The sequence below is a fragment of the Danio rerio genome, chromosome 3, assembly GCF_052040795.2.
Source record: "Danio rerio strain M-AB ecotype USA chromosome 3, GRCz13ab, whole genome shotgun sequence".
NCBI classification, from domain to species: Eukaryota; Metazoa; Chordata; class Actinopteri; order Cypriniformes; family Danionidae; genus Danio; species Danio rerio.
This window is the reverse complement of record NC_141023.1, coordinates 18,397,448-18,409,822: the sequence shown is the minus strand read 5'-3', so window position 1 is coordinate 18,409,822 and position 12,375 is coordinate 18,397,448. Positions and strand designations below refer to the sequence as shown.

At 34.4% G+C, this 12,375-nt stretch overlaps 1 protein-coding gene and 1 long non-coding RNA gene across 2 annotated transcripts in view; both read right to left on the bottom strand.

The window, feature by feature from the left end:
- Nucleotides 1-480: 480 nt before the first annotated feature.
- On the bottom strand, nt 481-3,515 carry LOC147845588 (uncharacterized). Its single transcript, XR_015480607.1, has 2 exons — nt 2,121-3,515; nt 481-2,030 (listed from the first exon to the last, which is right to left on the bottom strand). It is a non-coding gene; the product is annotated as an uncharacterized LOC147845588 (long non-coding RNA).
- Nucleotides 3,516-3,895: 380 nt separating this feature from the next.
- slc38a12 (solute carrier family 38 member 12) overlaps nt 3,896-12,375 on the bottom strand; it is an 80,252-nt gene continuing 71,772 nt past the window's right edge. The window contains exon 10 of the mRNA XM_087244177.1: nt 3,896-4,977. Within this exon, the coding sequence (XP_087100303.1) occupies nt 4,214-4,977 (764 nt within the window). The 3' untranslated portion in view covers nt 3,896-4,213. The remainder of the gene's footprint in view (nt 4,978-12,375) is intronic.

The window sequence follows — 12,375 nt, the reverse complement described above, 5'->3', positions numbered from 1 at the left end:
CAGTAGACCTGTTAACTTGGAGACAAGGAAAAGGCATTGCTACAAATATCTACAAAGACGATGCTTTATACCCCGCAAAGCCATGTGGGGGCTCTCACTCCAGCTGCTTTTTTTTATCCTTTAGGATCTACAGTGCATCCGGAAAGTATTCATATCTTGAATTTATATCCGTTAAAAATTAAGCAAATGATTTTTTAAAAGTGCTGAACAAGTATAGAGAAAACCAGATTAAACACGAGTAAATGATTAATTAAAAAAGTAAAGTTTTAAAATAAAAATGCATTAGAACTATAAAAAATAAAACCAAATACTAATTACTATCAAAGATAAATGTAAATAAATACACACATTTAGAAACTAAATTCTTTATAAAACTTTTAAAAACATCCGGAGGTATTTCTGAGGTAATTAAAGAATTGTTTTATCCGACACTACAAACAGTAAAATGCAAAAAGCGAGAGAAAAAAAATGTCTCGAAGATCAAAACGAGCATATCCATTTTTATTTTAACGAGACATCGGAGGATGTGATTGTCAAGAATTTGAAGTGACTTACATGCAAGTGACGAGCAGCACAATACACACACTCAAGACATTTGACAGAGAAAGAAACAGACATGGTTATTCCTGTGAAATCGGAGAGATCTCTGGAAAGAAGGCACATTTGTTACACTGAACACAGAGTGGACATTTCACAGAAGCATTGGGTAATATTTTAACAACATGTAAAATAAAATAACTCACTTTGTGCTTTAAGGGGTCCCAAATTCAAACATTGTGGAGCAGATCAGAGTAAGAAGTAAATAAGGAGAAGTCGGTTCTGTCCACAAACAAGAAGTGTTTCCCTTTAAATCATCGGCTGAAAAGGTGTAAATTAAAGAACATCAGCTTCTCTCAGAACTCTCACAGAGAGCAGTGATCAGTTTACAGTATCAAACACGCCACCGATGATCAAACCACTCAACCTCTGACATAAAACACAGAAGAAAACAGAAGAAAATGTGTCGAATCAACAAACCGGGGACAGATTTGCAATGCCTTTTTAAAATCTGAGGCAGATATGAGGATGGACAGAAGAAAATAAACACAGACTTACAAAAACGCTAAAGGTAAAGTTCTTTTTCAAATTTACATTTGCTTTTAGTTCACTCACCCTTAGTTTGTCCAAGGTGTATGTGACTTCTTTTTCAGTTGAATTAAAAGATATTTGAGGTTTTTGGTGTTTCCTAAAATGAAAGTTAATGGCTATGGCACTTTGAGGGTCCAAAAAAACTAACATATACAGGCAAACCAAAATTTAGACCCAATAGGGAAGATTTAGTTATAAGAGACATCAACACAACAAGTTTTTAACATTTAAGATGCATAATAACGTAACAGGATTCTTGTAATCCAGAAAATTAGGTCTGTTTATAGAGGTCCTGGATTAATAATGTTAGAAATAATTTTCAGTTACTTGTACAGACAAAACATTAGAAGAAGATTTAACTTTTCATGTATTTTTGACCCCTAAAAGCACTGCTTTAAGCAGGCTAAAATGTTATGAATCCTCAAGGACTCCAAGAAATCTATAATGTTATACTGGAAAAAGGTCACCTACACCTTGAATGGCCTTAGGGTGAGTAAATTAACAGTATTTCTTTTATTTTTGGGGGGTAAACTGTCTGTTTAAAGAAACAGAACTCAGAACCAAAACTGAACTCATTTACTTGCCCACATGACATTTTAAACTTGACTTTCATTTCTGTGCATAAAAGGTGAGGTGAAAAGGGCTTTGTATGTTTGTCTCCAAAACAAAGGAGGACAAAGTCAACTTCATGACAACAGGGTACAAAAGTAAACTGTGCATAATACGGGCAAAAGGAGTTGAAACATGCATCAAATTTCATCAAAAAGTGTCAAACTATTTAAAACAACGAGAAATATGATTTCCAAACCCATAAGACTCAATCATCTTCAAAACACAAATGAAAATATTTTAAATCAAATCTGAGATATTTCAGTCCTTCAATTGATTGCCTTCATGAAAAACTTTAACGGGTCATAAAGACATCAAAAAAATTAATTCAAATAAATGATGTAGTTTAATCCAATTATTATCAATTGTTTTTTATGATGTGCAGATTTAATGTAGGCATGTGTTATTCACATGTAAACATTAACCAGCAAACATGAGCAGAAGCTTGAATAAAAACAAACCCAATTGGTTCATTGTGAAGCTCGAATGTGGCATGTGACAACTGAAAGCATACCACGTTGGTTCGCACACTTCAAGCAAGCATGACCAAATTCCAATACTGTAAACATTGTTTGCTGATCAATGTTTATATTTAAAAAAAAAAAACATTCTAATCAATCATGTCTTTACAAAAAACAAAGCGTTGATTTATATGAATTATTTTTGCTGTGTTTCGTGTTATGAAAGATTTGGTGGTGACAGAAATCTCTTAATTTCTTGACTAAATCTTGATACTTGACTGATCATTTGACTAAAATATTTTGTTAATTGTGTTTGGAAGATAAACAAAATTCTTACGGATCTGGAAAGACATGAGGGCAAGTAAACAATAACACAATGAATGAACCATCCCTTTTAGGAACGTAAAAAGTAGTGGAAAAAAAAAAAAACACACAAAATGAAGGCGGAGTAGGAATCAGCTGCCATACATTTAGACTTGAATTTAAGGGATAGTTTAACCAAAAATGCAATTTTTGCCAACATTTACTCATCATTCAGTTGCTTCAGACCAACACAAAGGAAGATATTTTGAAGAACGTTAGAAAGCTGTAACTATTAACATTTATAATTGTAAAAACACTATGGAAGTCAATGGTTAAAGGTTTTCAAAATATCTTCCTGTGTGTTCAACAGAACAGCAAATAAAACTTAAAACTGGTTTGGAACAAATCAAAGATGTGTTAATGATGGCATTTTTGGTTGAACTATCCCTACTATTAAAATTGCGACAGCTTCGTCAGAACTAAAGTGACGTTAATGCTAATATTCGCATGAGGCACGGTAAGGTGCTCCATTTTGATAATGATAAATATCAGTCTCTGTAGATCCCCAGGCAGATGTGTCCATTTAGTGCCAAGTTTGTCTTCCCTTCCCGCTTCCCTAAGGGCCCGTTTGAGCACCCATGAGCTCCGGGTAAGACGTCAGTACATGGAGAACATATGGAAGCTTTCAATGCCTCCATCAATCTGCTGATGAACTGAGATTGAACTCCAGGTCTGGGTACATTATTCAGACCCGCGTTGCGCCCGTGTCTCCATTCGTCAGTGCAGGAACGCCGCAAATGCCAGCTGTGAAACGCTAACAATCTTGGAAGACCAAAACTAGGAACGTTTATTGTCAGTCTGTTCGTCTTTGACTTGATGGATATCAGACATTTATATTTGGTGTATTTGTTTGGGCTTTTTTTCTTTTTTTTCTTTTACAAAAAGGACGACAACAAAAACCAAAAAACTGAATAAACATACAAACAAACAAACAAAATTAGCATTGTTTCTTGTGTATATATATATATATATATATATATATATATATATATATATATATATATATATATATATATATATATATATATATATATATATATATATATATATATAAATGATGACAAAAAAATCTAATAAAACATAGCAAGGCCATATTATTTTTCCCAATTTTAAATAGATGCAAAAAAATAACAGATTATGATTAAATAATTAAATTATGGAATATCTAAATGTTTTTATTTAAATATTCCATAAATGATATAACATTTAAAAATGTTTTTTTGCTTTTAATCCATGTATATACTGAAAATAAATTACTATAATCTATTATGAACTATAATGAACACCATCTTACAGTAGTTTTACCGCAACAAAAAGTATCTTTTATCATTATATTTTTTCTTATTTAGGAATTTATTTATTTATTTCTTATATAATCGTCTTCCTTATTCAAAATAAAAATGTTCAAATTTTGAAATATGAGCCAGGCATGTTTTAATAAGACTCATAAGACGGAAAATACAGACTGTGCTTGCGAGACCAAAAACTATCTAACGTTTGTACAGTACAACTCAAGTAATGCCAAAACATCCTTTGGTCCCTTTTACACATTCAATTAAATTACACTGTATTAGACGTCAGCTAACGCCGCTGCTTTAATGCATTAGCAAACAAACACCCTTGAAAAAGAACACACAGATCTGCTTTTGATCTTAGTTCTTGGTTTCGTTAAGGACGATATTAGCAGTCACGAACATTAAGCAGAACGTCGCCCACAGCACCACAAAGCAAACCCAGAACGTGTGTCGGAAGGGTGACCGGTGCTTGTTTACAGCATCCCTTCCTAAAACAGGCTCTAAGTGGCGTCGGCTAAAATACACCAGGAAGGCCGGGATGATGTACTGAATGCCCGTTCCAGCGTACGCTCCAGTGATGCCCACGAGCGACTCCAGATCGTGAGTACAGAAGGCCACGATAATGGGAGGCACCAGAGTAATGAGCGGAAAAACAACACGGTCCACCACCCAAGGGTACGTGCCGCCATCCCGATGGAAAAGAGTCTTCCAGTTGTTGCGTAGCGTGACTGCTATTATGGGAAAGTTGGTGCTGATGGTGAAAACGGGAAAGAGGCCTAGGAAGTAGCGCAGCACTGGGACGCCTAGAACGTCGCAGTTGTCAGTGAAGTTTAAAGTGTACATGTCGCGCAGAAGGGAACTGTCGAAGCAGAATATGGCTGTGAGGGAGAGCAGGGCATAAAAGCACAGGATTAGAATGTAGTCGGCCATGACCAGGATGCTCATTCGCTGCTTGTTGGAGATGGGCGTCACGAGCGAGGGCAGAGAGTGCTGGCACATGAATGAGTAAACGCAGACTCCGAAGAGGTTGGGCACTCCTGAGATCTGAGCCACGGATGGCTTGCCCTCCCCGTGACCCTTGCCGATGCGGATTAAGGCCAGGATGATCATCATGGTGAACGCTGAAAGAGACACAGAGATGGGAAAGGCATTGAAATGGTTATATATAAAATAAAAACAGTTATCTGCTTTTGTATCATCTATAGAAAAACAGATAAACTAGAAATAGATGTATGTATTGTGGGGTCTTCAAAATGACTTAATCTAAAGGGTTTGTTCACCCCCAAAAATGAAAATTCTGGTATTAATCATTCATCATCATGTACTTTCAGTCCCCTGAGACATTTATTTATCTTCTGAATACAAATTAGGATATTTTAGAGGAAATTTGAGAGCTCCCTCATTCTCCATACACAGCAATGGTCTCAAGACTATGGATTGGGACAACAACCGGTTTCAAGGTTTACTGTGGATTAAAAAAAGTCAAGGTTTTAAAACTGTCATATTTTTCTGTTATACCGTTCCTACGATGTATGCACGTTTTTTTTTTTTTTACAACTATTTTATTTAGTCTATTAGGGAAACAGTATCTCCAGCAGAAAAAGACCCTCCATATCAAAAGCTACTGTCCCAAAATAGTTTTATTGTTTCTTAAAATAAAATATATTGTGTTCAATTAGGGCTGGGTGATTAATCAAAAAGTAATTGAAATTGACATTCAGAACCTATAAATCAATCAAATTTTTTTTAGATCAATTCTTTCAATTTCTTTTCCCTACCGTGTGTAGAGTCACATGACCCCGCTCTGTTAGGGCTGATTTATACTTTAGTGTCGAATGCACGTGTATGGTCCGGCGCAGCCTTTGCGTGGTCGCATACCTGTCCACCTCTTACAAAATATAACTACACGTCCCACGTTTGCAATACACTGATGATGACTGGAAGCTGCGGCAGAGATGCCTTGAGATGGCATATTTTTATAAAATAAAAGAAAATAAAAAAATGAAATAATCGTTCATTAATCATAATCAAGTCAAAATGTTCAATTAATCAAAATTTACATTTTTGGCCTAATTGCCCAGCCCGATGTTCAATAGTGAAAAAGTGTTTTTTACCCAGAGATAAAAAAAAAATAAATAAATAAAATAAAAACATATTTTAGAGCAGTTATCACAATAACATGATACCACAAAACCGAGGTTACCATACAATCAGAATCTTATACCAGCCCGTGCCAACTAAGACATTTGAATTACATTCAAATGTAATCATAAGATGCTCCAAAAACAGTTTTGTAGACCAAAAAAATCACTTTGTTTGCCAGTGTCCTTCACATCAGGTCCGGGTGTGCATTTACTATGGCTAATGTGATGAATTTCCATTACAGTTCGCAGCGCAAAATGAAAGAATTGTAGCAAATGGGCTATAGTGAATGCATACCATAATCTGACATGGAAGACATTGGAGAACAGTCATTTTTACAGTTTTTTAGAGCACCACTGAAGTCACATGAAACACTTTGACAATTTTATTGGTTTATTTTCTAATAATAATAATAATAATAATAATAATGCGTTACATTTATATAGCGCTTTTCTGGGCACTCAAAGCGCTTTACACAATGGGGGGGGAATCTCCTTATCCACCACCAGTGTGCAGCATCCACCTGGATGATGCGACGGCAGCCATTTTGCGCCAGACCGCACACCACAAACCAGCTGATTGGTGGAGAGGAGACAGAGTGATGATATGCCAATCATGATATGGGGAGGGTTAGGAGGCCATGATGGACAGAGGCCAGTGGGCAGATTTGGCCAGGATGCCGGGGTTAAACCCCTACTCTTTTTCGAAGGACATCCTGGGATTTTTAACGACCACAGAGAGTCGGGACCTTGGTTTAACGTCTCATCCGAAAGACGGCGCTCACTGAGCAGTATAGAGTCCCCGTCACTATACTGGGGCATTAGGACCCACACAGACCGCAGGTTGGGCGCCCCCTGCTGGCCTCACTAACTCCACTTCCGGCAGCAACCTAGCTTTCCCAAGTGGTCTCCCATCCAGGTACTGACCGGGCGCAGCCCTGCTTAGCTTCAGTGGGCGACCATGTGAGACTTTGAACATCTGGGGACTGCTGCTATCCGTGGAGGATAAGAGGGCTCTTGGGTTTCATCTAAACCATCTTAATTTTTTTTTTTACACATATGAACAAAGATCTCAGGGGATTGGAAAGACATTTTAATAATGAGTAATGATTAACATTATTTTCATATTTGGTTGAACTATTCCTTTAAAATTATTGTTTGATTGTTATTCAACTTTGTTATTATTGCAGAATACATAAAATATCCTTGGGGACCTTTAAATTGTGTCTTTTTGTACACAAGAGTTCCAGTGCATTTTACGGTTATTAAAGTAAGTCATTAAATCTTCCTCCTACAAAAAAAGAAAAGAATTGATGCAATATCAGGCAAGAAAGCAATAATAAATATATATTTTTATATATATTTATCTCATGCACCGAGTCAGAAATCTCTCTAAATTTCAAACATTTTATTTTTTTAAATATGATGTTGCTTTCCTGAAATCTATAAATACCCCAGAGTAAAACCTTTAACACAGTATAATACACCAAAACAAAGGAAAGAAGAAGAAATAAGACTTTTAAAACATTGTTCAGTCTGGAAAATATGCAAATAAACGTAAACTTAATAAGGCAAGACCTCGGTTGCAAAGTTATACTTAAAATTTCATAACAAAAACTTAGGTTAATCAATCACCTGGAGGACTATGTTAATATATTTTAGATACTTTTTTTTTTTACCCTATTTACCTGGGATTTCTTGCCTTAACACTGCACATTCATCTCATCCACTATTTTGCCAAGTTGAGATGATTATTTGTTAACACTGGCTGACTAAAGCCGATTTTGAGGCATCTGACTCAAATCCTTTTAGTTTCATTTGTAACCCGAATAGCCAAAAAAGCATGAAATCTGATTTCAACTAAATCATTTGAAGTCTCACGAGGATGTGACTTGAAATCCAGTAAATTGGATTTTTGTAGAACCATTTGGGCATCAACTATACGAACAGATATCAAGTTTGTTTCTTATTATCTGGGACGTAACTAGATGTGGCTTTCCGTCCCTTATGTTGTAAGCTGTTTGGCCTGCCATAATAGATATGAGTGTTCTGGTCTGTCCACACTGACAGATTGCTGCCCATAAACAGTGTCTACACTGGAAGCCAATGACGCAACAACTTGAGTCTGTCAACATTGGCATGACACAAAGCTATGATGCATCCAATGTTCACCAACCCCAGGCCAATCGGCTAAAAGAGCAAACCAAACTTTAGCAGTTTATTTAGCCATTTTACTCTAACAGATCCAATTGTATATCAAGTAGACTGAGTATTTTTTAAATAAACAATTTTAGCACTACTCCATTCTACCTGGAAAGTATAGCTGTGATTTTAGCATATTTTTGTGCTTTTGTCACAATTATTTCAGTTAATTACCAAAGTCTTTGCAATGCAATGCTGCTTACTTTCATCTAACATTTGGAATGGATACAGCATAGGAAATGAAAGTGATAGTTCACTCAAAAATTTAAATTTACTCACTCACTCTCAATAGATTCAAACCTTTGTAAGAAAGCTGAAAACCTCAAACCAATAACTTCCATGGCAAAACAAATATTATTGAAGTCAAGCATTACAAGTTTTAAACCTAAAAAAGGGTTACAACATTTAAAAAAATATCTTCCTGATTGTTTCTTAAAAAAGAAACTCAAAGGTTTAAAACAAGAAAATTGAGAGTAAATTATGAAAGAATTTTCATTTTTGGGTGAACCATCCCTTTATCTTTAAGCTCACTGTCTAAAAACAATTCACAGTTTAATTTCAGTCAGTCAGTCGTAGTGTACATTTCTTGTACCATCTACAACTAATCGTAAACACATTAATGCAAATATGTGCCAGTGGATATACATTAATAAAACTGACCTCGGATTCAGCTATTTCCAATTGGTTTGCACACAGAAATAGCAACAGGTCAAAATCAGGGCCTTTAATTAGCCCTGTTTATTAATGCGTCTGCAAATTCTAACCTATTTACTTTAAGCTCTTTGTTATTTCTATAACATTGAATTTACAGAGGGGAAAACACATTCTGTATTTCTAATTTGATCACTGTTGCAATCAATACTGAACAAGATGAGATTGTTAAGGATCTAATGGGTTGCTGGAAAATGCTGAGCCGGTGAGAACAGCCCAATAACTCCTCTAGGTGATGTTTCCTGCATGGACAAACAAGCAGATTGAAAAAAAAAAACGGGTGATAAAAACCCCAATCTACTGCTACACCTGCTCCATTTGTAAGTTTGTTAAAGCTTGATGCTAATTGAAGTCTTTACAAAAACAATTAAGTAAAAAGGAAGTCATTTAATAATAAAAAAGTAAAAATAAAATCATAATAATACAACTAAAAAAATGCATTTGTAAGTGTATTAAAGCTTAATGCTGCTAATAGAAATGGCAGTAATTTGACAGCATGGAAAAAAACTAAATTAAATTAATAAAAATAAATAAATAAATAATAAATGAATCAATCAATAAATAAAAGAATAAATGAAAAATGCATTTGTAAGTTTGTTAAAGCCTAATGCTGCTAATAGAAATGACTTTACTTTGACAGCATGGAAGTTAAAATAAAATATTTTAAAAATGAAATAAAAAAAATAAAAATAAAATAAATTAAAAATGCATTTGTAAGTTTGTTAAATCTTAATGCTGCTAATTAAAATAGTAGTAATTAAGTGGCATGGAAAATAAATATAAAATTAAAGAAAATTAAATAATAAAATTGAAAAAATTATAAAAATAAATAAATGAAAATAACATTAATAAAAATACATTAGTACGTTTGTTAAAGCTTAATGGTGCTGATAGAAATGGCAGTGCTTTGAGGGCATGGAAAATAAAATAAAACAAATAATTAAGTTAAAAATTAAATAAAAATAAATAAATAAAAAATAATAAAATAAAAAGTCGCATTTGTACGTTTGTTAAAGCTTAATGCTGCGAATAGAAATGGCAGTACTTTGACAGCATGGAGAAAATAAACAAACAAACAAAACATTTATATAAAATAAATTTTATTAAAAATTAAACAAAATTCTAAATAAATAAAACTAAAAACAATATTTGGATTAGGGACTACAGTTATAAATTTTGCATGCAAGCCTTTCCATTCAAAGGGTAAATGGATCGTATTCTTCCATGCATGTGAGAGTCCAACAGACGTGCAATTAATTGGCAGTGCTCATGACAGCAGTTCTGACCCAAAGGTCTCAATTAAAGGTGTCCACACACACATGCTCATTTAGTTCTTGAAAAAGATGCATTCGTCCCAGCAGAAGTAAAACATTCTGGCTGTAAACAAGGGCCAGAGTGCATGTCACGCTAATCTCAGTCTATTAATCAAGGCCAGGTTGCATGTAAGGAGAATAGATAATTCACTACTTAAAAAAGAACAAAACATAATCGCAGTGATTTTGCAGTACAAGGATACACGTCTCTGGAGTGAACGCTGCCTCCCTGACAATGAGATTTGGAGAAACTACAGATAACTAAAAGCAAATAATCATTATAAATGACTTTATAAAGGTCTTGCAAGTACCACACAAACAAAGTAAAGAAGAAAAGAAAATCTGTGAACCCAACACTGCATTCAAACAATAAAAGTCTGGTCTTGTTTCACACCTATAAATGATTTTAAAACACTTTCTGGACTGGCACAACAGTCTATGAGATTATACGCAAAAAAGATGATAACTTAATAAATAACTCTACATAATATACACTAACATTCAAAAGTTTGATGTTGATAAGATGGGCCAGGAGTATAAGAGATGTTCATTTGGTTTTGGCTGTATCTGTTTTTTGTATAACGGCTGTACTGTAAGTGTTTTATTGATTCTAAAAACGAAGCCATAATCTTAAACTTTATGAATATCCAAAGAGAACAGTTTAATCTAAATATCTTCTATAAGATCCCTTTGAAGAACTATTGCCATCACCTATATCGCTTATCAGACCCCCTAGTTTTTCATTATTTTTTTGTGATAAAAATCACTGATTTTGTGCTGGTAAATCCCAGAAATTTGCAGAAAATTTTGCAAAAAAATAAAAATTATATATTTTTATTTAACATATCAGGTAACCTACTATTTTAGGTGTGCAATCTGACATAATGACAATAACACATGTCATAAAAATAAAGCTTCTTTATTTTGGTCTTGTCAAGACAAGATCTAAAATGATAGGGATTAAACCAAGGAAAGGTTGTATAACTCTCATTTTTATCCAGGATCTTACTTTCAGATTTCACTCCCTGGAGCATCTGACATCATGTACCTCACTCTAGACATGCATTAAGGCTTCCCCTACCTTAATAGACCAAAAATTTAAATTGTCGTAAAACGCATCAATAGAAGGGAAGCGTTTTCTCTTGTTAACTGCAGAAAAAAAGGTATACAAAAACATCTATTGATTTTACACACATCATAATACCAGCCTTAGGTAAAGAACAAATAATCTCCTTCAATACGGTCATATCCCACGGCCGTCATTCTTTAACCGACCTCCATCATTGTATGCTGCTTGCTTTTCTGTCTCTTTCATTGCTCCGTTTGTTAGATGTTTGCTCTAGATTTGCTCACTTTCCTTTGCGGTCTGAAGTGAGTCAAATGCATAAAACGGCCATTTCTTGCCACTGGATGTCTAATCCAATCTTTGCATTGATTACACATGTAAATCACTCGTGCTTTACCCACGTCTGCTTACTGCACAGGTGGAAAAACACTTTGTTGATTTTGCATTGGATTCAGCCATCGAGGAATCGTGAAAAACTAGGGGCTCTGACTTTTTTTAATGTCCAGATGGAGAGCACGCTGTAACACAATTCTGGGTCCCGCAAAATTCCTTTGTGTTGTCCAAACACAAATCAACTAAGTTAATTTAATTGGATCTAACATAAAACAACTAAATTGTCCTTGAAAAAAAATCTAAAATTGTGTTGATTTAGCAAATAAGGAGTTATTCATATTTAATATATAAGGAGTTATTATATATTAAAAATTATTTGAGTGTACATTTTTGGGGAACTGTCCCTTAAATTTTGTATAAATTTTTTTTATATATTATACGATACAGTATGATATTGGAAATCTGTCAAGCTGAGGATGTACACTACAATGACAGACACATCAGCTAAAGTTAAACCAGGAAGTTGCAAACCCCACCAACAAAAAATTAGGGGTCAACGAACACAATCTAATTTGAGGGTTGGATAAAGGTTTGGTAATAAACAAATTCTCAACAGTTACTGTTTTAACAATCCTTAAATGCATATTTAATAACAGCGATTCGTAAAAACTCTGTCAATTCTGCCCAGCATTAATCAGAGTGAGTCCCATATTGAGTTTGGCTTGTGTGAAAATATGAAGGAAGGCAGTGAGA